This window comes from Gigantopelta aegis, chromosome 6 (assembly GCF_016097555.1).
Source record: "Gigantopelta aegis isolate Gae_Host chromosome 6, Gae_host_genome, whole genome shotgun sequence".
Lineage (NCBI taxonomy): Eukaryota > Metazoa > Mollusca > Gastropoda > Neomphalida > Peltospiridae > Gigantopelta > Gigantopelta aegis.
The window spans coordinates 33,399,845-33,427,760 of record NC_054704.1 but is presented as its reverse complement, the minus strand read 5'-3'; the positions used below and the strand labels follow the sequence as shown (position 1 = coordinate 33,427,760).

Sequence of the window (27,916 nt, the reverse complement as noted above, 5' to 3'; positions counted from 1 at the left end):
ATAGACAAGACAGCAATGCTCGAAACTCTAGTGGTATATGAGCATGTAAAAATTATTCGCACTCGCAACAGCCTTTGATGTACTTGGACAGTGCATATCACTGGTTTTGATAAACCCGTTGTAGAACAGTGGTTGGGATAGGAAGTAACCATAAATTTAGTAATGTTCAAATTCCAGAAATATTTTGTGAAGTACAATTTTAATGTGAGAGCTTTATTATCCCTTGTATGGTAGTAATAATAATAATAATAGTTTTGTTTTAATATAAATTGAGGATACTGAGAAATATTATCATTGTGTTTAAAGTTTGTTTTGTTTAACAACACCACTAGAGCACATTGATTTATTAATCATCGGCTATTGGATGTTAAACATTTGGTTATTTTTACATAGTTTTAGAAAGGAAACCTGCTGCATTTTCCCCATTAGTAGCAAGGGATCTTTTATAGGCACCATCCCACAGACAGGATAGCTGGCTGGGACAAGAAATAGCCCAATGGGTCCACTGACAGGGATCGATTATAGATGACCATGCCCCTGGCGAGTGCTATTCCACTGAACTACGTACATTGTGTTTAAAACAAAACTCTTACACTCAAAGTTCATGTTTGTAAAAAATGTGGACTTGTTTAACTCTTGTGGGTCTGTACATTAAATGACTGTAATCTGTATTTTCTTAAAACTCTGGCTTAAGCAGGGGATTTTAAATTAATCATTACCGACTTTATAATGCAAATTTCCTTTCCCTCCTGGCAACATGTAAGTAGTGCTATCACATTCACATTTTTATTAAATCAATGTGTGGGATGAATAAATTAGTCGATGATTCGATCGGAAAGAATCCCGCAGCATGGAGGCTCACACGTGTACTTACCAACACCAGATGTCATGTTAACGCATTCTAGCACCACTCCAAGCCATCATAAATAACTTAGTCTTTCACTAATTGCTGCCTGCTAGTTCAAATACGGCTTTAACTTTTGCTTCTGATACAGTTTACATGTCTACAGTTATTTTTCTACAATTAAATTTTCTCTAATACAATAAATTTTAAAATTATTATGCATAATTTATATGCCGTATACATGATGTATATATTTCATAATGAGTTTTTTCGACTTAATTCTTTTGCTAATCTTTGCTCCTGATAAACTACACCGGGTTTCCTTTCTAAGACTATATGTCAAAATTACCAAATATTTGACATCCAATAGCCGATGATTAATAATCAATGTGCTCTAGTGGTGTTGTTAAACAAAACAAACTTTTTGTGGATAAACTGTACAAACATACATACATACATACATACATACCGGTACATGTAAAATGTAAGGCGTACAAAAGATGGCATTTTATTTCTATGACTAAATTTGTTTCCTACCTTTGCTACTGATATAGTATACATATATATCACATGTTTATACATATACATAACATATTCATTTACTTAATAGGACTATAAGTTCTAAACAGATGGTATGATATATCCAGATACTTAACAGGACTACTAATACATTCTAGATTGAGTTGTTTTCTAAAATTAAATTCTGTGACCAACCTTCCCTGCTGTTAATAACATTTATTATACTTACACATGCTATAATATAGCATAGCTTGTATGTTGTATATAATTAGTATATCATTACAGGTATGTATATGTATATAATATACATGTACATAAAATGAATACCTACTATGTTATGATGAGCTATTCTCCGGTGATAAATTGGTGCTAAATATCCTCTCTCTCCTACCTTTGTTTGAATGATTGTATCAAGAATCCCAAGTAAAGATCCAATGCATCAGTGTTGGTATTAAATACAGTAGAGACCATGTGTGGACGGGACCATTTACCCACTGATAAGTAGCCAGGACTGCACTGAGCAACTTCACGCCTGTTTTCCACGAGGCAAGACTGCATCACTCAAAGCATTGTCTGCTGGGTTCTATGACATCAATGAATTTCTCTCATCTCCCTGTGGGATCCGGACAAGGTGTTATTCTAGCACATACCTGCGGTCCTTGTTACTAAGGTAAATACATCACTTGCGGGTTAACAGGAAAAAAACACGAGGGCATCATTGGTTTTACTAAATAAGCACCGAGAATATTGGAACAGGTCTCGGCAGATCATACGTGGAGTGGTCTTGTTTGGACTTGAAGAGGACTTATAGAAGAAATGGTTATAGAGAGAGAAAGAGAGATTGGGTGGAATCAGTGGACTGATGCAGTGTGGAATTATTTTTTAATGGAAGTATTTTGAAATAAGATGGATTAAAATTAAAATATTGGAATAGGTAGGATTAGATTGTGTTTAAGTAGGATTCTGTTGAAATAAGATGGATTAACATTTAAATATTGGAATGGGTAAGATGAGATTGTTTTCTAAACGGAATTGTGTTGAAATAAGATGGATAAAAAAAATTAAAATATTGGAATGGATAGGACGAGATTGTTTTTTAAATGGAAAATGTTTTGAAATAAGAGGAATTAGAATTAAAATATTGTAATAGGTAGGGTGAGATTGTGTTTAATTGGAAATGTGTTAAAATAAACAGGAACCAATTAAAATATTGGAGTGGGTAGGATGAGATGGTGTTTTAATGGGAATGTGTTAAAATGTGATGTATAGTAATTAAAATAAAAGACATGGAATGGGTTGAGTGAAATTGGGTTTAAATGGATTGTATTCAAAGAGGATAGATAGTAACTAAAATAATGGAATTGAAATGGAAGGAGATGGAATTGTTTTTAAATGGAAATGAGTTAAAATAGGATGGATGATAACTACAATAATGAAGTTGGAGTGGGTCAGATGAAATTGTGTTTAAATGGAAATGTGTTAAAAGTGGATTGCTTTAAAATATGGTATGGTAACTAAAATAATGGAGTTGGAATGGATGTGGTGGAATTGTGTTTATTTAAATGGGATTGTGTTCAAATACATGTAGGATAAATGTTGACTAAAATAATTGAGTAGATTGGGTGGGATGGAATTGTATTATGTATTATTGTGGGATAGGTTGGGGTTGAGTGGGCCAGGATCGGGTTGAGTGGGATAGGATGGGATTGAATAGGATTGGATGGGTTGAGTGGGATTGGATGGGTTGAGTGGGATTGGATGGATTAAGTGGGATTGGATGGGTTGAGTGGGATAGGCTGGAGTTGAGTGGGATTGGGTGAGCCAGAATGGGGTTAAGTGGCATTGGATGGGATTGAAAGGGTTTGAGTAGGATTGGATGGGGTTGATTGAGATAGGATGGGGTTGAATGGGATAGGATGGGGTTGAGAGGAATTGGATGGGATGACAGGATATGGTTGAGTGTGATTCGATGGGGTTGAGTGTGATTCGATGGGCCAGGTTGAGTTTGAGTGACATTGGATGGGGTCAAGTGGGGTTGGATTGGATATTAGGATATGGTTGAGTGGGATTGGATGGGGTAGGAAAGAGTTGAGTGGGATTGAATGGGATAGGATGTGGTTGAGTGGGATTAGATGGGATAGGAAGAAGTTGAGTGGGATTGGATGGGATAGGATGGGGTTGAGTGGGATTAGATGGGATAGGAAGGAGTTGAGTGGGATTGGATGGGATAGGATGGGGTTGAGTAGGATTGTATGGGATGATAGGATAGGGTTGACTGGGAAGGATGGGGTTGAATGGGATAGGATTGGGTTTAGTGGATCTGGATGGGCCAGGATGGGGATAAGTGGGATTGGATGGGATAGGAAGGAGTTGAGTAGGATTTGATGGGATAGGATAGGGTTGAGTGGGATTGAATGGGCCAGGATGGGTTAAGTGGGATTGGATTGGATAGGATAGGGTTGAGTGGGATTTGATTTGATGATATGATATAGTAGAATAGGATTGGATGGGATGATAGGATAGGGTTGAGTAGGAAGGGTGGGATTGAGTGGGATTGGATGGTGTTTAGTGGATCTGGGTGGGATAATAGGATAAAATTGAGTGGGATAGGGTGGGGTTAAGTCAGATTGGATGGACCAGGATGGGGTTAAGTGGGACTGGATTGGATAGAATGGTGTTGAGTAGGATTGGATGGGATGATATGATAGGGTTGAGTGGGATAGGATGGGGTTGAGTGGGACTGGATGGGATTGGATGAAGTGAGATGGAATAATATTGAGATAATGGGTTGAAATAGTATAGTGTATGATGTTTTTTTTCTTTTCTTTTTATTGGGGATGTGACAGTTTGGTTATAAATCAGTAGAATACTTTATGGCCATGTCACATATGTCATTAAATGTCCCATTTTAATTGCTTAAATGTGTATTACCAGTAAGGTAATTTAAATGAAGATCAAGTACAAATAAAAATACTACCAGGTACATTTGAATAAATTTGTTAAATTTTAGATGACAAATATCAGCTAAATTTGATTACCCTTTTATTGAACTGAGCATTTATTTTTCATGTACAAATAAAAATACTACCAGGTACATTTTAATAAATTTGTTAAATTGTAGATGACAAATATCAGCTAAATTTGATTACCCTTTTATTGAACTGAGCATTTATTTTTCATGTACGAATAAAAATACTACCAGGTACATTTTAATAAATTTGTTAAATTGTAGATGACAAATATCAGCTAAATTTGATTACCCTTTTATTGAACTGAGCATTTATTTTTCATGAATATATTTGAAATCATCTTGTGAATAGCATAATATGCTATATGATAATTGCTACATTTAGTATTGACAATGAAAACCCCATCAGCAAAGGGTCATGTTTAAGCTCTTTTCCACATGCAGAATACAGGGTTAGCTATGGCATTCACTAAATTTGCCAATTATTGAACATTTTAAAAACAATAATTGGTGAAATTTATTTTAATTTGGCAAAATCAAAACTAGCACAGGACAGAGCTCATTGGAATAAGTACAGATGTGATGACATGCACTCATGAATCACTGTTAAAACAGTGATGATACCTGGTGGGTGGGTAAAAGGTGAGCATATCCTGCCCCACCAGTGACACCCATCATGAGTACTTTCACCACCGCTGTCAAGTTCGTCACTTCATCTAAGACGATGAAAAAATTAGTGTGCAGAAGTTTCATAAAGACAGTCACAAATGTATTCAGTTGTCAACCAGATATACAGTTGAACATTAGTTCCTCTTTTGTTCAGTGTGTAGTAATTTAACTAGATCACTGCAAAGAAATAACCACTTTATAGAATGGGAAAATCATTATTTATTTATTTACTACCTGATAGTGAGATATGAAGTATGAAAATTAATTGGTCAAACCCAGCTGTCCCAGCCATAAAGAGTTCACTTCCTAGTATATGTAACCCAGTTATGTGAAGCTAACCAAACAGGTATTGATGGAATCAGTGGGAAGTACATGTATATAGTTTCATGATAAAGAAACTTTTCCGGTGCAATAACAAAAACAATTCAGATCAGTTGTATAGTCAGTTGAGACAATGTCGGTTTCAAAGATGAAAGAACTCGTACACTTCTTTCAGATTTAATAACCGAGATCGGGTTAGACCTCTGAAAAAGGAAAATCAATATATTATGTGCTTATAACCTCGTCTTGAAATAATTCAACAACCGATGATGACAAACTATTGGCAAGACATCCTCCGATGTTTGTCCCATGGGCTTTCAATGTCTTTGCTGTTCAGCATGGATTTATGAAAATGATATAAAGAATTTATTGATTGGGCAAAAAACAACATTTTTGTTAGATGAACTACCCGTTACTTATAATTGTAGTTTGTTTTCAAGTTTGCTTTATTTTTATTTTTTTAATATATACAATGTAATTTAAAAATTTATAAAATGAAGTGATACATAAATATTGTTAGTTCAGTCAAAATATTTTCACAAAAACATTTCTCAGTTAACATGTAAAAAAAAATTGTAGAAAAGTACTATACTACACTATACTACAGGATTTTTTGTCAGGGTCCCATGGTTGATGGAATTGGGAAAATTAGCATGATTTTAGTCATAATTGGGAATTTATCAGAATAGATTTAATTTCCAAAATATTAATAATTTGTCACCAAATTGTCAATTTATAGTCTGGAAATTGGGAATTTTCAGTAGCATTTGCATTTGGGAAGGGGCCAATGATCGGTACCGCATAATGCCAGAATAAATCCCAGACACTACGAATAAGTAACAAGTAATTCAACCTCCACTAATGAGTTAATTAAACGACAGTCTTTCTACGAAATGAACCAACATGGAAAGTTCCACTAGCTACTGCTAGTAGGAACAAACATCAGATAAAAAACAATGTAATTATCACCTAGTGAAGAACACCCAATAACCGATGTGTATTTTTTGTGCTGGGGTGTCGTTAAACATTCATTCATTCATTCTAGTGAAGAAAACCTGAATTTGACTACACATTACCTAACTGATCATAGTATTTTCTGCCCAGCTTAAACACTGTTATATTCCCCTCAGCTAATACAGTTTATTTGGTTTCTTCTGAAATCACATGGAATAATAGTCATTATTATTCTAATTAATAGCATTAAATTAGGGAAACTGTATCAATGCATTCATGATTGGGTTGCGCGCAAGCCAACAACATGGCTATAACATCTACTCTGATATCGGTGGACTGTAAATACTCAATTATTCTTCAGCCACTGACAATAAACAGTGAGTGTGTTACTCAATAAAAACCCTTGCCCGTGATACGACTGACTGCGCCATCTATCTGGAGATAAAAGACATAATGCATACTGATGAAAAAGAAAAGGAATGGATGTTTAATGACACGTCAACACACAACTCTGATACCATTGGCTATTGGGCATCTAGTATATAGAATGTTCGACACGTCTTCGTTCGTCCTGGTTAGGGTTTCTGCCATAAGTCAGAACTCATGTCCAATGCGCAGTTGGACTATTTGGGATATTTCTCATTCCAGCCAGTGCATCATGGCTGGTATATCAAATATGAGTCTATGGGATGGTGTATATAAAAGAAAGAAAGAAAGAAATGTTTTATTTAACGACGCACTCAACACATTTTATTTACGGTTATATGGCATCGGACCACACAGATTTTGAGAAGAAACCCACTGTCGCCACTACATGGGCTACTCTTTCTGATTAGCAGCAAGGGATCTTTTATTTGCACTTCCCACAGGCAGGATAGCACAAACCATGGCCTTTGTTGAACCGGTTATGGATCACTGGTCGGTGCAAGTGGTTTACCCATTGAGCCTTGCGGAGCACTCACTCAGGTTTTGGAGTTGATATCTGGATTAAAACTCCCATACCTCGACTGGGATCCGAACCCAGTACCTACCAGCCTATAGACCGATGGCTGGTGCATATAAAAGATCCCTTGCCACTAATGGAAAAAGATTGAACAGGTTTCCTCTTTAAGACTGTCAGAATTACCAAATGTTTGACATCAATTATATCAATAGATCAATATGCTCTAGTGGTGTCCTTAAACAAAACAAACGTTAACTTTCATGCCCAAGGCAAACATCCTCTGAGCTTGGTGAATATGAGTGTAATAAAGAGTATCCTACTTTTGGTCCAGAAAAAAATTGGTAATTCTGACTTGTAGTCATCAGAAGAAACCCACTGATGCAGCAAGGTATCTTTTATATGCACTTCCCCACAGACAGGAAAGCACATAACATGGCCTTTGACCAGTTGTGGTGCACCAGTTGGAACGAGAAAAAAAACAATCAGTTGAATGGATCCACTGAGGTGGTTCGATCCTGTGACATAAGCACCTCAAGCGAGCACTCAACCGACTGAGCTAAACCCCCCACCCTCGTTCCACTATATACTACACTATGTAGGCTACTCTGGTAAATGGCAAGCAATGTTTTATATTCTCAGCCCAGACTGGCTGGTAATGTTGGGAATTGGTTGGAATTTCATCATCAATCAACAGTTATAATCAGTTTGCACCAGCTGATCAACTTTCCATTACACAATGGGTTAGAATTATAAGAAGATAACAAGGATTTGAATTATAAAGACAATGCACCTATAGTCATGTTCAATGGTAGAGACCTTACAAATTGCAAATTTTATGTTTAATAACTATTTCCATGTCTCTTTTCTTTATGTGCACGTGAAGGAAATGTTTTATTTAACGATGCACTCAACACATTTTATTTACGGTTATATGGCGTCAAACATATGGTTAAGAACCACACAGATATTGAGAGAGGAAACCCGCTGTCGCCACTTCATGGGCTATTCTTTTCAATTAGCAGCAAGGGATCTTTTATATGCACCATCCCATAGACAGGATAACTCATACCACTGCCTTTAGTATACCAGTCATGTTGCACTGGCTGGAGCAAGAAATGGTTCAATGGGCCCACCGATGGGGATCGATCCCAGACCGACCACGCATCAAGCACTGGGCTACGTCACGCCCATTATGTACAATGAAAACAAACCCAACATATACTTACATCAATTCCATAACTAAACTGGGTGAATAATTACAGTTAACATTTCCCCACACAATTGATTGTAGATTTTTATAATCGATCATCACATCGGTAGAACTGAACTGATCAATTGTTTTATTAATAATAGATCATGGGAAAATTACTACTTGTTGGATTAAATGGTTATCAAGAAGCAATCTTTTATATTCGCATCCCACAGTTTGTTTGGATCGAATTGTTAACAGTTAAAAGGATTTTTTTGTTGTCAATACCTCTGCACATTTTAAATTACAATTATTTGGTGTCTAACATAAGGTTATTTTGACATATAGGCTATTCCCACCAAATAAGCAACAAGGGATCGTTATTATGCATTTTTCCATAAGACAGTATCTTGGATTGTGTGTCCACTAAAAGAGGCTGATGTGCCCATCCTCTAGATGTAAGTCCCACTCTTTTTCTATAAAGATATAATTTTTCAGTTTTTACAATGGTGATAATGTAATTTTTCAGTTTTCACACCTACAACAACCATTACTGCATTAAAAAGCATTGCAGTGGTTTGTTTTTTGCAAAATGTTCAAGATCTACAGTACACATTACAGTTATGTAGCTCTATAGCTGGTGCTAATGGATTAAACCAACTGCGTAGCAGAGAAATCATTTTGTTTTAGCCAGTTTTCAGATATATAGACTATTTATTTGAAAATTATTGAAAAGTGTCTAATTTAAACAACATCGGATACTAAATGTATTGGGAAATGAACCCAGTACCTACCAGTGTTAAAACTGACCATGGTGCCATGGAAGAAGGAAATGTTTTATTTAATGACGCACTCAACACATTTTATTTATGGTTATAAGACGTCAGACATATGGTTAAGGACCACACAGATATTGAGAGAGGAAATCTGCTGTCGCCACTTCATGGGCTACTCTTTTCGATTAGCAGCAAGGGGTACATTTATATGCACCATCCCACAGACAGGGTAGTACATACCACAGCCTTTGATATACCAGTCGTGGTGCACTGGCTAGAACGAGAAATAGCCCAATGGGCCCATCGATGGGGATCGATCCCAGACCGACCACGCATCGAGCGGGCGCTTTACCACTGGGCTATGTCCCACTGCTATGGTGCCATGGAGTCCAGTCTTGGAAATCCATCATTTGAAACCCAGCTTGTGGCAGATGACTGAAAATCGGTAGATGAGATGTGACTCTAATCTGTGATTACATTTTTATGACTTTCTATTATCTTAACCCTGCAATCTCCACACTGGCTTTATTGGTTTATACCTCATGTGGCCGTCCTATCTGATGGCTGGCATCACCATCACTGAATACACTTTATTCCCTTATTACTAATAAAAATGGACATGTCTATCTTCAATTGACAAAGTGGATATCAATGTTAATCATGTTGTTAGCATATATACAATGAATTAAAATTATTTATATATCTAGATTGTACAGACAGACATAGATTTGGGTCTAACAGAATGTGTGTAAGCGTGCCAGTGAGCATGAGCCAGTGTGGGATCAGACAAACAGTATTTGGGTTCATGCATGTATTGTGGTAATTTCTTTCTTTTTTTCAGTCTAACCATAAATATAGTAACCTATTGTATCATATTTAAAAAAAAAAAAAAATCAAAATAAAATTAAAAAATATATATATTCTTTTTACAATTTTCAGAGAACAATGAATCACATGGCTTGACCTTTTTCTTTGAATTTGTTTTAACACAACTAACTTATATAAAACAACCAATGCAGATTATTTACATGCCTTACACAAGACATTATATTTATACTTCATTTATTATTTTGTATGTATTGTTAACTTAATTGTATTATAAGGTCATTGTCATTTAAGGGAATCTCAACCCTAAAATGACCATATTAATCTGAAGATTTTTTTTTTGATTTTTTGATTTTTTTAAAATCCAGATTCTGAAGAGGTGACCATACCAGATGGTGCCAAACATATATCTTCACTTTAACTTGTCATGTGGCATTTTCACAAATTTAAATATTTGTGCTCAGCTCTTAAAATGTTTTTAATTATGAATCCTTTCAAGCTATTTACATATTGGGCAATAGTTTGTCTAAATCATTGCTAATTAGACATCTTATGTGCAATCTAATAAAATTATTTCATGCCAGAATATTTAATTTCCCTTGCCACAAAAGTATATATCAAAGGCCATGGTATTTGCTACCCAGTCTGTGGGTTGATGCCTATAAAAGATCCCTTGCTGCTAAGGGGAAAATGTAGCTGGTTTTCTAACTAAGAATATATGTCAAAGTTACCAAATGTTTGACATCTAATTACTGATGAGTAATAAATCAATGTGCTCTAGTGGTGGTGTTGTTAAACAAAACTTTAACTTTGCCTCAAAAGTTTTCTTTCTCTATTTTGGACTAGAATTCATAGATATAAGAAATATACGTATTTAAAGGGACATTCCTGAGTTTCCTGTAATTTTAAAGATGTAATCGACTAACAGAGACTTTTTAACGATTGTAATTACATATCAAATACATTTTTCTGCATAAAATATTAGTAGCTGTATATTAAACGTGTTTCTGATCATTCTAATATTTTTACTAGGTTAAATTTCATTTTATTTCCTAAAATATTTTTTTTTTGTACGTACGAAATTATTTGAAGACAAAATTCAGTTTGGGCTTCTTACAAATATTAAGACAACCAGAAACACATTGAATATACAGACACTGATATCCTAAACAAGAAAATATATTTAATATGTAAATTTAATCGTAGAAATATTTTATTAGTCGGAAACATCTTACAATGCAGCAGACTCAGGAATGTCCCTTTAAGTACAATATTTATAGGTGGTACATGTTATAGGACATGCTCAATTCAATCACGCAATAATTTCTTCAGACCACTAAATTACGTTAATTTGGAAAACATCATCTACAAATAAACCTTAATCTTGTGTCATTTGTAGATTTGCCACAAAGCACATAAAATAGAAAGTGTTCAACTTAATGTCATAGCTAATATCTCATTTAGCCACTGCTGATTTAAAAATAGATTTTCCCGATAACCAATTACACAAAGAGGAACCGAAGATGGGAAATGATGTTATGTCATGAAAGCAGACTATCAGATTTGGTCAATCCATATATAGATGGCCCAAGTTGATAGAAGGTGTCGGATACTTGGATAATGTGGGTATTAACGTTTTGCTTACTGCTGCAAGGAGAGGTATCCCATGGTCCTTGACATGGGCAAATTATTGTAACTATTTTGGGACGGTTTCAATAATTTTAATTACTAGTATGATAATGGGGCGATACTGATTCGAAATTAGATTGAAATGTGGGGATTCCACCAGGCAGCGGCTCCTACCAACAGTGGCTAGGAAAGATATCACACTGGATAGAATTTCCTGCCGGCAGCATGCAGAGAGTTAATTTAATCTTCAATCAAATATCCCGATAGGGTTCAGTTTGAGATGGACATTTCATGGCAAAACAGTCTGTTATTGGAACTTAGAATCATCACAAGTGCTAATGGAATGTGCTGTTCATTACTCTTGAAGCAGTGATGTTCAATTCACGTGGCACACTCGAATGTATGGTTTGGTAAACAGAACATAGACCAATTGATTCAATTTGAATGTAATACACTCACACCAACAACATTGACTTAGGGTTGGTTAACTCAGTGCAATTAATTCATTTCCAAAAGATAAGCCACAGTGTAAACTGTTTTTGTACCATGCTTGGGTTGTTTTCCTGTTAACAAAAGTGTGCAATAAATCAGTATAACCGCACACTTTTTAAACTCCACCTCTCTCTGAGCCAAACTTTCTTGTGGTGTCATGCAACATCACTGGTGGGCATTGTGCAAGTAAGAAAGAATGAAAGAAATGCTTTATTTAATGACGCACTCAACACATTTTATTTACGGTTATATGGCCTCAGACATATGGTTAAGGACCACACAGATTTTGAGAGGAAAACCGCTGTTGCCACTTCATGGGCTACTTTTTCCGATTAGCAGCAAGGGATCTTTTATTTGCGCTTCCCACAGGCAGGATAGCACAAACTATGGCCTTTGTTGAACCAGTTATGGATCACTGGTCGGTGCAAGTGGTTTACACCTACCCATTGAGCCTTGCGGAGCAATCACTCAGGGTTTGGAGTCGGTATCTGGATTAAAAATCCCATGCCTCGACTGGGATCCGAACCCAGTACCTACCAGCCTGAAGACCGATGGCCTAACCATGACGCCACCGAGGCTGGTAGGTGCAAGTCAGTTACTGCATAAACGTACTCATGATATGCATTGGTTATTGTACAGTTTTGATTTTTTTTTTAATGACCAAAGACAGACCCTTGTGCTATTGTACTCAGGACTATCGGCTGTCAATTAAAACATTGAAAGTGTGCAATAACCATGCATATCACTCATAAATCTATGACATTTAAAAAAAAATTGTTTTACATATAAAAGATCCTTGCTACTAATCAAAAAGAGTAGCCCATGAAGTGGCGATAGCGGGTTTCCTCTCTCAATATCTGTGTGGTACTTAACCATATGTCCAATGCCATATAAACATATATACAATATGTTGAGTGCATCGTTAAATAAAACATTTTCCTTCCTTTCTTCCTTTCTTTTCTCTCCTTTGACTTCCATTTCATTTCTTCCCAATCTGGCAGCTCCTCCTATGTTTTAACGTCTTTTGCTGTCCACCTCCACATCCCATGTAGATCTGTATGGTTGTCTTTTAGTCTGTTATGGATGGTCTTTCACTGGTATACCATGTACACATCAAAAATGACAGTACATCATTGATTAGTTATAAAGTTGAGATCTGTTTGATTGCTTCATTGCAGAGTTAAAGCAATTACCGGTAGTTTCTGTGATTCTGTATCTATAATATTCCAGTGGTCAAAACAATTCACATGAGGATGACACTTGGTGGTCTTCCCGCCATATATCACTTGTGCCATTATAATTACCAACAGTGTTCTGATCTTGAGTTTATTTTTTTTACTGATTGCCAGTAGCAGTTCCAACTGGCAGTAGTGAGTGAGAATTTCCCTATTACCTCAGTTGGTAGAGGACTAGACTCTCACACTGAGGGTCTCTGATTTGAATCCCCTCAGTGGACTGTAACTGTGCATTCTTAACACATTCATTTTAATTTACGCTGTTGCTTTTATCAAGTTACGGATCAGGCATGTTATCTGGTCTGCTTCCAAGACAGATGGTAGGTTAGTGGTTAGTGAGAGAGAAATTGGTGTAATAACCTTACACATTCACTTTGTACACACACTTTGAGTTTAAGATATGAACTCCGCACCTACAGGGAACTCAGCACCTACCAGTCTGAAACCCAGTAACTTAAGTTAGCTTAGTTTATGACTGTTCCGTAATATATCACAAAGATGGAATGGAAGGCAGTGTTTGTTCTAATATATCCACCTTCCACCAAAACGTTTATATCCCAAGTATGCATAGAAAGAGTTAGTACATGAAAATACATTAAATTGTCTTGGACCATACCAGGGTAGATTATACACATATAAGAATAGCAATACTGGGAAAAGAAAAGGGTTGTTTAACAAAACCTCTGCACATTTTAAACCAATGCTTACCTATGGTTATTTTGACACTTGATTGAAATAGAAAAAAAGACAAGTCCATAGAGGGTGATCGATCCTATGACCCGTGGCACCTCAAGCAAGCACACTGCCACTAAGCTTTATCCACCACCACAGTCCTTGGAGATGTGTATTCCCTAGCACCTTCCAAACTCAGACCATATGACATATTACTAGTACACCACGCAGTGCACTATACATGTTAATTATAGATTTTTATATTGATCACTGCGGCAGTAATTGCTATAGAACCATTTTATCGTTTCCAAATATTTATTAAAGAAAGGATAGAAAGAATATTTGACAGAAATTGTATTCAAGGTACAGTAATTAAACAACAAAACAGCTCTTGGCAATAAAAGAACAAAGTTAACTGAGAATGAATTGCTGCATGCATAAATCAATTGATTTATTACTGAAGGGTGTTAATAATTCAAACTGAAGCTTTATTCAACACAGTTGCTGTGTGATTCGTCACCTATTTTACCATAGCAGCAATTGTATGGTCATTTTCTGTTGGCGTTGTTTAGTACAGTGTTATACAGGGGTGTGGTGGGTTACACTTGTTTTCAATACTCATATTGCTAATGAATGAAAAAAACTTCACATATAAATGGATATCTGAAAGCGGTACTGAGCCAAATGACTGGTTGTAGATTTAAAAAAAAAAATTCATTTTGATACAGAAAACTAAATGCAGTCAATGTCAAAATGAGTGTTCATGAAAATGCACAAGGATTTGATCATTTAAAAACATGCCTATAAACAATTCACATAAACATACAGGAATGAAGAATGTTTTATTTAACAACACACTCTACATATTTTTAATTACGGTTACCATATATAATATGGCATTGGACATATGTTGAGGACCACAGAGATACCATGTATGGCATCGGACATATGTTGAGAACCACAGAGATATCATGTATGGCATTGGACATATGTTGAGGACCACAGAAATACCATGTATGGCATTGGACATATGTTGAGGACCACAGAGATACCAAGTATGGCATTGGACATATGTTGAGGACCACAGAGATACCATGTATGGCATCGGACATATGTTGAGGACCACAGAGATATCATGTATGGCATCGGACATATTTTGAGAACCACAGAGATACCATGTATGGCATCGGACATATGTTGAGGACCACAGAAATACCATGTATGGCATTGGACATATGTTGAGAACCACAGAGATACCATGTATGGCATCGGACATATGTTGAGGACCACAGAGATAATGAAAGAGGAAATCTACTGCATTATAGTGTTAGGAATTTAGGTAGTTGCTACATTGATGGACATTCCTTTTTAGTGCATTATTAAGCAACAGTATAGTGCAGAGAACATTTGTTTTCAAATGTTTGATTAACAGCATGAGCTATCAGCTTGGAAATTGATCGGCAACTTGTTCTTAACATTACATAATTGTGTAGCTATCTGTGAAACGTGTGTAGTGAATCATGCCACAATTATATTGGTAGGATTGGGCTCATTTGTTCTATGTTAATTACTGGCATATTTCAGCTTGGTTCAATTCATTGGTAGACATCTGTGGATTCCTTCAGGCAGTCCAGGCCATTGTACATGTATGGTTTCTCAGTTCCAAATTAACCTTCAATCAATATGTTGTTCAGACAATCACATAAAAATGTTTCTCATTTTATTTGGAAGAAGATTCCATGGGAATTTTAATTGAATGCTCTGTGGCTTTGTGTCCTCTGTGTGTGTAGCAAAACATTTCATTGCCACAGAAACCAATCTGGACAAAGCCGAAATTAACTAAGTGTTGTTTAATGACCAGTTTTACGTGCACAGCCTCACTTTATTCCTTAATTCTCTTATTCTTTATTGTGGACTATAACCTAATCATTGGGCATGTTTGAAGATTTAAGCATGAGCTGTGTTGGTCTCCGGGTTTTTAAACTTCTGTGATGGACCTGGACATATCATCTTTCACATCATTGATCTGTGAAATTGGGCCTTGCCACCCATCTGAATCTGATGTCGCTGGAAGGTGCAATACAGTGTAGCTAATCAGGAAATTCAAGACGTAATGCAGTTTTGTCTAGCCCTAGCAGAGCTCTTCTTTATGGATTGTTGATTATTCTCATCAATGGAGACTATTCCCTTACTTTGGTTTGTCTTACTAAGTTAGTTCCTGTGGGTCTGGACAATGATGTTTTGGCAAATTTGTCTGATATAAATGTCTAGCAAGGATTTGGACTAGCTAATAAGTGGATTATACAGACTGGAGCTATTGACAGGAGACTTTGGGAGGTGTCAGAGTACAGCCAATACGATCACAGAGCATGGAGTCTTCTGGGACTCCACACTGTTGTTTGAAAGGTTTGGTCTGATGTTGTTTTTACAGTACATTCATATCCCAATATCCCAACAGACTCAAGTTGTCCTTTAAAAAACCCCAATTCTTCCCATAAAGTATTTTCAAGAGGCTTAAATAGGATGTTCATTATTTTTTTAAATGGATGCTGTTTTAGAAAAATATGTACATGTAGCTATATCGACAGAATGCAGTACAGTGTACAATTTTAAGCATTAAGTGTAGGTGGTGATCCACTAAAAATGTCTGCCTGCTGCCTACATGATAATGATGATGTTGATGATGATGATGCTCAATGGATATATTATTTGCCTAAGACTTGGACTGAACCTCAGAGATGTGATACCATACGTTACATGATCAATTCACTTTAATTTGCTATGTCAAAGTTGCCTTTAATGGTATCTTCCCAACAAAATTATTTATTAACTTTTGCTTTAAGGTAGTACTAAACCAAATAACTTCCGGCTGGGTCAAAGTTCGAGATGCACCGAACTTTTGATAGAGAAGTGAACACCACAAGTCCTGTGATTGGTTATAAATGTGAGTGTGTTGGTTGTAAAAAATAATAGTTTCATCTGGGTAAAAAAAAAAGTGCAATTTTATTTCATCTAGTACCAATGTGTCAAGTAGCCTTGTGCTTGAAACATGTATGGGGTACCTGTAAAAAAAAGTACTCGAATGTTGTGCGAAACTAGGGTAGTCATAGACGCTACCCGTTATCACAGAAACAAGCAGCTTGACCCCCATTTTTTTCTGATTCACTTTAAATGTAAGGGGTGGTAGTATTTATATCCGTGGCATTTATGTCGGTTGATACGTTGCAGGTAGGAGTTTTAGCCACATATGTTACTATTTTCGTCTATGGGATTTGATTTGGTAGTATACACCCTATAGCACATATTCAGTGCATAATAAAAAATATTATGATTTTGTCATTTTATTTAATTAAACTATACTGGTTGATTAATTAGCCATCACTCGATCATGCAAGTTCACAATGACCTTGACCTTGACAATGATCTCTGTACATGGCTCTGAATGGAGTTTGAATCAAAGTTAGCACTGAAGAAAGGTTGGTTTTGGCCTATAATTCATACTGTAAAGATTTCAATAATTTCTTTTTACATGGTATTTGACTTGCCATATACAACTGCTCTTAAATATGGTATTATATATAGGCAACCTGAACTAAGATTTTAATAGCAATTTATCTTTATATTAAAAATAGCATGTGCCAATAATGGGTTAATGTCTTTAGTTTCCATTAACATTGTTAATTTTTTATGTATGAAATTCTGAAAACTCAAATTTGTAAAGAAGTTGATTTTTATTGTCATTTTGACATATTTATAGGGTGCTAAGTTATATTTTAGACAAATTTGTAGTTTTATGCAAAATTTAAAGTAAATTTGAAGAAAAACTTTACCAAAAACATAATTAAATTTGTTGTCACTATTGTGCCTTCTGTTCTTATTTGTACTTAACAATAAGGTTGTTAAACATATACTTAGATCTCCAGATCATTTTTTCTTTCTTAATAATCACTTAATTAGCTCTCATGAAAAGCATTTTGAGTTTATACTAGATTCAGAACCAATTTTTTCAGATTTGATTATCTGCCTTGGATTAAGTTGATAATTTATTTTATTGTTAAAGCTGTATTACCTAATGTTACTAGCTAAATAAAATGCTGGATTACAGATTGTAGGAATACATCTAATGTACATATTGTATTCATCCGGATTAGAAAATAATGCAAGAAAATAGATGTTCGGGTAATTTTGTCATTTAAAAATAGTTTTTTTCAGTAATTAATCAAAATAAATGTGTTAAAGCTGCATGATTATTCCAGATATCACAACTATTAAAACCTCCAACTACAGTAGGCTATAAATAAAATATAGTCAGGAATATTGGTGGCTGCCAATAGTTTTGATGGTTCATTATGAAAATCAGCATGGCCGATGGATTTGAAATTCCCACACCTGGTAACTTGAAGACACCCACACCCAGCATACAGGATTTCCTCCCAACACTAATGTTCAGGACATTAAGTCATTACTTCATACAGGTACAGTCATGTTTGTGTTTCCTTCCTCAGACAGTGTATTTTTTTAATACTTATATTTCTTTGATGTGCCTGTTAAGGTCTTCATAATCTAGGGGTCAATCAAGTGCATGCGTTTTAATGGAATTCTTTAAAGGGGTAGAGGTACTCTGACTATCTTTGTTGTCTACATATATACCTGAGTACACACACCCAACAGACAGTAAATATCTTCAGGAGTTTTATTTTAAAACATTTTGTTGTTTAATATGACATATTGCATTTGTACAAAACTATATGCAATATATATGCTTTTTGAGGTGTACATTATATTAGGTTGCACTGTAGAAACAACAGTTTCAGTGAGGTTGTCATAAAGACACATAGCTGGACACTTTTTGAAAAATGTATGTTATCAGTATAGGTAGTACTAAACCAAATAACTTCCGGCTGGGTCAAAGTTCGAGGTGCACCGAACTTTTGATAGAGAAGTGAACACCACAAGTCCTGTGATCGGTTATAAATGTGAGTGTGTTGATTGTAAAAAATAATAGTTTCATCTGGGTAAAAAAAAAAGTGCAATTTTATTTCATCTAGTATCAATGTGTCAAGTGCTTGAAACATGTATGGGGTACCTGTAAAAAAAAGTACTCGAATTTTGTGCGAAACTAGGGTAGTCATAGACGCTACCCGTTATCTCAGAAACGAGCAGTTTGAACCCCATGTTTTTTCTGATTCACTTTAAGTGTAAGGGGTGGTAGTATTTATATCCATGGCGTTTATGTCGGTTGATACGTTGCAGGTAGGAGTTTTAGCCACATATGTTACTATTGTCGTCTATGGGATTTGATTTGGTAGTATACACCCTTAAAATAAAAACATTATAACTTCAACTATACAAATTATAACCAAATACAATTGACTACATGTAGTAGAAAACAAAATCATTGGAGAATCCTTTAGTGGATGATCAACAGAACTGGGAGTGTTCAGTTGAATTGAATACTTAGTAACGTTATGCTAGGCTATGTTGCTGGCAAGTTCGCTGTCTTTGTGCAACACATCTGTCTCTGACAGACCTATCTAGTAGCTTATCATACTTTATGTGTTGTTGATTTCATAAGATTTGTTACATTGTGACAAGACCGGAATCTAGTCAAACTGAACATGACTTAATACAGAGAAGTTTTAAAAAACAGAAGTTGGATCACCACATTAAATTGTGTAACCTGACAGAAACACAGAAATGGATGATACTGCACCTGTTAAAGATTACTTGTTTGAAAATTGCTGAAATTATATTGATTTTTCTCTGGATAGTTTCCACTGATCTCTATTAAGAAATACAGTTCAGTTTAAATTTGTTCTGAGAGCTTAATATTAAAAAAATATAGTTTTTAGGTAGATACATAGGTATGATAATTCAGTTTTCTTCTTTAACATTCAGTCAAGTATTACAGTTGATGCTTAAACACTTAACTACCACTGAGGTGCATGTAACTTTTTTTTCTCTTTTTTTTTAATAATTTAAGAAACAATCTTTTTTTTAGGTAGTGTTATATCATTGCATCTGCTATCTGCATGGACAGATCTTTAATACCAGAAGTATTATACCATATCTTTTGGAGGAACACACACATCCTACATGCTATGTACTGTAAAGAGAAGTGCTATTTGCTTGAGTTTTTTGTACAAGAATACACTTACGAGCTGTCAGGCAATAAGCAGTTGGATTTGGTGTGAACCACAGTTTCTCATGAACTCACAGTACTATCTGTCTACCCTGCCTACAAAGTACCAGTACATGTCGAATGTTCAACTAACCCTGGCATTCAATGGGCATACTCAAAAAGATATTAATATGAATAATATTAATGTGACAAGAACATAATTAGTAGCCTCTTAATATATAAAATCATTTTAACTTTTCTTTTGTTGCAATGGTAACAAAATTTAAATTGATTCATGTTTTGGCTTACCTTAATATTGAAAGAAGCATCCAAACTCTCTCTTATATTATATGGTTACAATGGTAACAAAATTTAAACTAATTTATGTTTTGGCTTACCTTAATATTGAAGAAAATATCCAAACTCATAACCAGTATATGTTTCCGATCCTAGAATTAGCACCTGAATGTACATGTCGGTAATAAAAAATATATTACTATATTTCTTTTTATATATTTTTTTTGTCCTGGAAATCACACTCAAAATATAGGTTAAAAGATTACCTAGCGTATGCATACAAATCCAATTTTGTACTTTTGTTCTGTCTTTGTTTATTGTTGGTGGTAATGTAGCACAGTTGTTTATTCTTGTGTAAACCACATGTGTTGTTCCTACTGTGTGTACGAGAATTAAAATCAACTGGGCATGATTCATTTTGTGGTATCAATAAAAGGAATGCGGCCCACGCCATAGACACATATACACAATTACAAAGAGATTTTGTGGTCTATATTGTTAGTTTTCTTATGCAGTTACATGCATATTATGGTTGGAGTAATATCAAAATTTCTTTAGATGTGAGTTTTGTGCATAGAACTGGAAAATTGTGTACGCATACAAATTACCTTAAAGACCCAGACCCAAGTTTCAACCCTTGAAAAAGGACAATAAGTTTTGTTAATCTACAAACCTGTAACACATTTGGATAAAGTTACAACAGAGTGAAACAAGAGTCTGTGACGTTGAAATGGGCAAATTCACTTAAAAAATAGACTAGAGCTTGTCTCTCCATAACCATTACTTCAGTTGTATGGAACTGGATAGTCGAAACAATAAAATATAAGTAATGTTTGATTTCAGTGATCATAAATGGCTCTAATAGTGAAAAATATGTCTTAGTGTTTAAAACCTAACGTCTGCCCTTTTAATGTCCAATTTCAATTAACAAAAACGACTCTTATTAATAGTGAAAGAAAAGTGCTGCAATGTTTAAAAACTAGTAGGGTCTGTCAAATTAAATGTTACTAGTTCGTATGCATGGTAATCATGAAAATGTTATAATTTCCTGACTCTGCTATCCTATAGCAAATATATCTATTTGAGGATATTAATTATTATGGAGGCATGAAATTCAAAAGTTCCTTTTGCAGCTTGGTTATTAAAACCTTTCTTGCTTTACCTTTTCTGAAAATAAATTATAATACAATGTATCGAGTACAAATTCTGAATACTACTGCATGACGTGCAAGAGATCATATGACTGATCTTTCTTACAATAAAACCTTCATAATAAGTTCCTGTTCCATTTAGTGCAAGTCTCTTTAGGCTATATGCCTTTATTCCTTTCGTCTCCTGTAGAATTTATATGTTTAATTCATTGATTAATAGAATCTTATCACCGTTGTGAGGAATAGATAAGGCAATTTCAACCCTTGGGACAAAATGTTTACCAAGGCCCTTACAAAAACACTTTGTCCCGAGGGTTGGAATGGCCTTATCTATACCTCACAATGGCAATTGATTCTTTTTCTTGCCCATTTAATTACAGATTAAAACTTTAATTTTGTATTCTACGGTTTGTAAACATTTTATCTACAAAGTCATTTAATCATTTACAGAAAAATATAGTCTACATTATGCAATGACATAAAAATAAAACAACTTAACAGAATTTTTTTTTTTTTTTTAAATATTTTTAAAACAATGATCAGATGAGAAATGGCAACTTGGGGAATAAATAATTCAATTAATTGTTTAAAAATATGACTTATGACGTCAGGCATATTATAGAAATTGTCTAGCTCTGGAGGGCCAGACAGATTTATCTAGAATGGTGCAAAAGCTGGCTTCTTCATTTCAGTGGATAAGAATAAGGTATCTCTCCACAATTGTTCGTACGTTGCCGAGAATACAAACATTAGCCTATGTAGCAATTAAACCAGAAAAACAATGTTTACCTGTCTGGTTTTAGATGAAGAGAGTAGCCCCTGTGACATCATTATTCTCCACATGGAGTTTGAAATAGTACCAGTCTTTACTTAGACCAAGGGTCTGAAAAAGGACTTAACTCCCCAGAAAGCAAGCAACACATTACATGATACGGCATTCAGTTCTAGATGCAGGAATCAACTCTGTTTTTATATAATAATTATGGGAAGTGGACCACCTTTCAATATTCAGTTCATCAAGATAAATGTTTTCGACCCGTTATTTATTATTGCAATGTTTATTGCTCCAATAAATGTCAAAATGTTAAAAAACCCGGACCGTAGATGTTTACCTCAGTGAACTAAGAAACTCTATTCAATGGAACTATATTCACCCGTACAGGTCATTCATTGGATGAAATAGGATTATGGTCCCTTATCGTACTATCTTTGTTTTCCAGTGATGCGCCTTACAAAGCCGACACTGATGCCGTACCAGCCCGTGGTGTGTGAGAGCAGAGACCTGTGTGGAGATGTCTTTTTGAAGATGAACTCCAACGACCTGGCAAAACCTCGCAATCTGGATTACTTCCCTCTAGGAGACATGTTGACTCTGCCTCAAAACTTTGGGTACTTTTTATTAAAAAAAAATAAAAGATTGTTCTGATAATCCTGAGAATTGTTTTCGATGTTCAGCTAAAGTATCAATATATGACATTCACAATTACAATAAAACCTCTGAAGACTGGACACACACTGTAAACCGGAATTCCCTAAAAACCGAACGTTTTACAGAGTCCCTTTTAGAAAACCAGGACTGAACTTAACCTCTCTAAACCAGATCCCTCTTTAAACCAGACATTTGTCTTGTCCAAGGGTGTCCTGGTTTAGAGGGGTTTCACTGTATATACAATCTTGTAATATGGTGAAATGATTCTATACCAAATTTGTGACGGTTATATATTTCACCAAACTGAAAAACTATTCTTAAAAATTAGACAACTTTGAAATACAGCTTTAAAAAGAAAGAAAAAAGTTGTCCTTTTCATGAAACTTCTTCTTCCATGATGATGTCATTTTTAAAATATCCAGATCGAATCACCTCGGTGGATCCATTCAACTGATTGGATTTTTTCTCGTTCCAACCAGTGCATGACATCTGGTCAAAGGCCATGGTATGTGCTTTCCTGTCTATGGGAAAGTGCATATAAAAGATCCCTTACTGCATTAGGAAAAATGTAGCGGGTTTCCTCTGATGACTGCGAGTCAGAATTACCAAATGTTTGACATCCAATAGCCGATGATTAATTAATCAATGGTGTCGTTAAACAAAACAATATTTTTAAATTTTAAATTTTTTTTTAAATATCCACAAATTTTATTTCAGAAATATATTTCTTGGAGAGACATTTTCCAGCTACATTAGTGTGCACAATGATTCCAGCCAAACGTGTAGAGAGATTGTGTTGAAGGTAAACATTATACCAGTCTAGTTACCATATTTTCAGTAAAAGTTATTTACTTGTTGTTTAACTGGTTTGTATTAGAATTAGTTAACACAATTGCATTGATTTTTGATTTTTTTTTACAATAAAAGTACAATTAGCACATCATTATCAAAGTCTATAAATGATTTCTCATTGAAAACAAAGTTAAGTAACATTTTTCTCGTACTTTATCATAAAATTATCATGTCATTATTACTAGTGATGTTCCAATGATTGATTGTAATCAAAAGTTGATCGGTTTGGCTCTACCGATGTGATGATTGATTATAAAAATCCAAAATTGATTGTGTGGGGAAATGTTAACTGTAATTGTTCACCCAGTTTAGATGATGGAATTGATGTAAATGTGTTGGGTTTGACATTTGTCTTCATGTGTACATAAAGAAAAAAAATATATTAAAGGGACATTCCTGAGTTTGCTGCATTTTAAGATGTTTCCGACTAATAAAATATTTCTACAATTAAACTTACGTATTAAATATATTTTCTTGTTTAGAACATCAGTGTCTATATATTCAATGTTTTTCTGGTCGTCTTAATAATTGTAAGAAGCCCAAACTAGATTTTGTATTTAAATAATTTCGTACGTACAAAAAAATATATTTTAGGAAATAGTACAAATATTAGAATGATCAGAAACACATTTAATATACAGCCACTAATATTGTATGCAGAAAAATTTATTTGATATGTAATTACAATATTTAAAAGTTTGTCGATAACATCTTAAAAATTGCAGCAACCTCAGGAATGTTTCTTTAAATAAATATTAAAGGTAAAATTAGCTGTTTATAGGGTCTAGATCCTAGTTAACACCATAGTAGATGCATGATCCTTATAATTCAGTTCCTTCTTACGTTCATATAATTCTAACTGATTGTGTAATCGAAAGGTGATTAGTTGGTGCCAACCGATTATAACCAATTATCAATGATGAAATTCCAACAGTTTCCCGACACTAATTATTACACATTCTTACATTATATCTATCAGGTGATATGCTTTCATTGTGTCTAAAAGACCTTTAATACCAAATCCATTAATAGAATGCGTAGGCCTACTTGTGTGTGAAATAAGAAATTTCTGCTTGAAGTTTTAACTACTGATGACATACATTTGTATTTCAGGCTGACCTACAGACCAGTTCGCAGAGACTAGCCCTGTCCAGCATCAACTCACAACCCATACAGGAGCTGCTGTCCAATCACAGCATTGATGATGTCATACACCACGAAGTCAAGGAACTTGGAACTCATATGTGAGACCTCAGTCATCTGTGTTTGATCTCAGTTTATATGATTTGTCATGTAATGAAATAAAGAAAGAAATGTTTTATTTGACGACACACTCAACACATTTTATCTATGGTTATATGGTACCAGACACATGGTTAAGGACCACACAGATATTGAGAGAGGAAACCCGCTGTCGCCACTTCATGGGCTACTCTTTTCGATTAGCAGCAAGGGATCTTTTATATGCACCATCCCATAGACAGGATAGCACATACCACGGCCTTTGATGTACCAGTCATGGTGCACTGACTGGAGCAATGTCATGTAATGAAGAACAGTATATAACTCACTGGTTAGAAAGTTTGCCATACTCTGTCCTGATTGATACATCCGACATCTGTCAGAGGTGGCGATCAGGATGGACATGCCTGAACCTTCAGTGGATATAGGCACATAAATAGAGTTTTGGATAGTTGGTTAGTTTGCCATGGTGCTGTAGGTCACAGCATTTGTTTTACTATTTCCATTTCAACCACCACTGGTAATTCAAAGAGTCTGCCATGTACTGTCTCATCTGTGGAGAAATACTTGTAAATGATATCTTGTTGCTGATCAGTAGCTTGTATGATGGCAATGGATTCAAGATTAAGTGGTTACAATTACCATATGTTAGCTACCGATTAAACAGTGTGTTGGGGTGTCATTAAACATTTATTCTTTTGCTAGCAATGCAGCAGGAATTTAAGCTTCTGCATTTGTTACTTAGAAACCATTACAACACATCTGAGTATTACCGAGTCCACTTGGAGGCTTGTGCATTCCCCATTACTCCCCTGACTTGGCATTTAGCTCAGTGATGGGTTATTAACCTGAGGTGTGAGACACCACATGATTAATCCACTCAGTAGACTCACTGGAATTTATTTCTTGTTCCTGACAGTGCACCAGTACATGCACACTGAAGGCTGTGGAACACATCAAATCTGACAGCTACTGCTGATTAAACTGTATGCTGGGGTGTCGTTAAACGAATATTCAATTCCATGCCACACACGGCTTAACATTACTCTCTTCCTCCAAAGCCATTACAAGTGCATTCAGATATTACCACTGGAAGAAAGCACTCTTTCTGCAGTGGTCCCCTGGGGACCTACAGCTTTTCAAACAGGAAGTAGAGAAACGATACATCAGGCTGACCAGTGAAATTTGAAAATTAGTTTTGCCAATAATATTTGTGAAAAGAAATTGAGAAGACAAGAATGAGATTATTTGACATGCTCATGGGACTCCAGTGCAGCATAAAATAAACGTGTACAAGAATGATGAGGAAGCAGTTCGAAGCTTGCCGCCTTGCATGTTAAATAGATATGTTATACAGAGGCCAAATAAACTGTCATTGTACACAGAAGATAGAATTAGTTTTAATTGCTGTTACAAGTAAAAAGTGTGAAATGACAAATACAAATATTTATGATCTCTAAAAAATCTAATATTCAAGATATATTTACTAAAATTTCTATCATATATTTCTTTTCTTTTTTCTTTCTTTTTCTCTTTTTTAAGTTTAAATTATTGGTCCTTTAATGACATAAATAATTAGCACGGTCAGCATATTTACTATTAAAGTAAAAACAATTTCCCGTTAGAAAATCACACTGTTTTGTGAAACAATGTCACCTGTCATGATAAATTTCCTAATGTATATTAATATTATTATTGCAAATGCACTCAAAGAAATAAGTGCACTACTCACCTCTATTTTAAAATATAATAATAAAACAAAACAATGGCAAATCATATTCATAATCCTGTTTGTTGCTGAAATAATCACATTTTGTGTGTACATTTATTAATCCATAAAACAACTATATGCATGTTCCAATGAACATCATTTTAAAAGATGTTTGTCAATGCAGTCTGATTGGTTTAACAGGGGTGACAAGCTTGTGGATAATTTAGTGGTATTGATAATTGTTGAAACAACAGACAATGCTTTTGCAGAGGATAAATAACAGAACGTATGTCAGCACACCCATTCTCTTTGGCTTAATCCTACGGGACATTCCAAATTCCATAGCACCTTACCACCCTCTGCATGTTACTGGCTACGGCCGGACTGCTGGTGCTCCCTTGCACCTGCCAGTGCAGGCGGACCCCCCTCCTACCCACCACACACCTTTCCTGTCTAGGACAGGCGTGCACTACAACAGCTTAAACAATTTGGTATTGGTATTGGTCAAAGTTTGTACCCACAATGTGGGTATGTGTAATTTTTGGCATGCTTTCATCAGGACCAGCCTCGGTGGTGTCGTGGTTAGACCATCGGTCTACATGCTGGTAGGTACTGGGTTCGGATCCCAGTCGAGGCATGGGATTTTTAATCCAGATACCGACTCCATACCCTGAGTGAGTGCTCCACAAGGCTCAGTGGGTAGGTGTAAACCACTTGCACCGACCAGTGATCCATAACTGGTTCAACAAAGGCCATGATTTGGGCTATCCTGCCTGTGGGAAGTGCAAATAAAAGATCCCTTGCTGTTAATCAGAAAGAGTAGCCCATGTAGTGGGGACAGCGGGTTTCCTCTCAAAATCTGTGTGGTCCTAAACCATATGTCTGACGCCATATATCCATAAATAAAATGGGTTGAGTGCATCATTAAATAAAACATTTCTTTCTGCTTTCATCAGAGAACTGTTCAAGCATGCCTGTCGTGGGCACAACCTCTGACTTCGCCAGAGAGTTCTGTCCATGACAGGGAGGGTGGGGGGATTTCGAGTTTTGTTTAGTATTGGCTAATTGATAGATAAC

General features: G+C 35.4%; 1 protein-coding gene across 4 annotated transcripts in view; it reads left to right on the top strand.

Annotated features, from left to right (window-relative positions):
- The window catches only part of LOC121374077 (trafficking protein particle complex subunit 13-like), a 104,446-nt gene that overhangs the window by 60,275 nt on the left and 16,255 nt on the right, over positions 1-27,916 (top strand). For 3 of the 4 annotated variants that reach the window (XM_041500986.1, XM_041500984.1, XM_041500985.1), the window contains exons 2-4: positions 22,826-22,994; positions 23,752-23,836; positions 25,000-25,130. In XM_041500986.1, the coding sequence (XP_041356920.1) occupies positions 22,826-22,994; positions 23,752-23,836; positions 25,000-25,130 (385 nt within the window). Of the gene's footprint in view, positions 1-16,216; positions 16,443-22,825; positions 22,995-23,751; positions 23,837-24,999; positions 25,131-27,916 lie in introns of those variants that run through there. The other variant, XM_041500987.1, reaches the window with a different exon arrangement.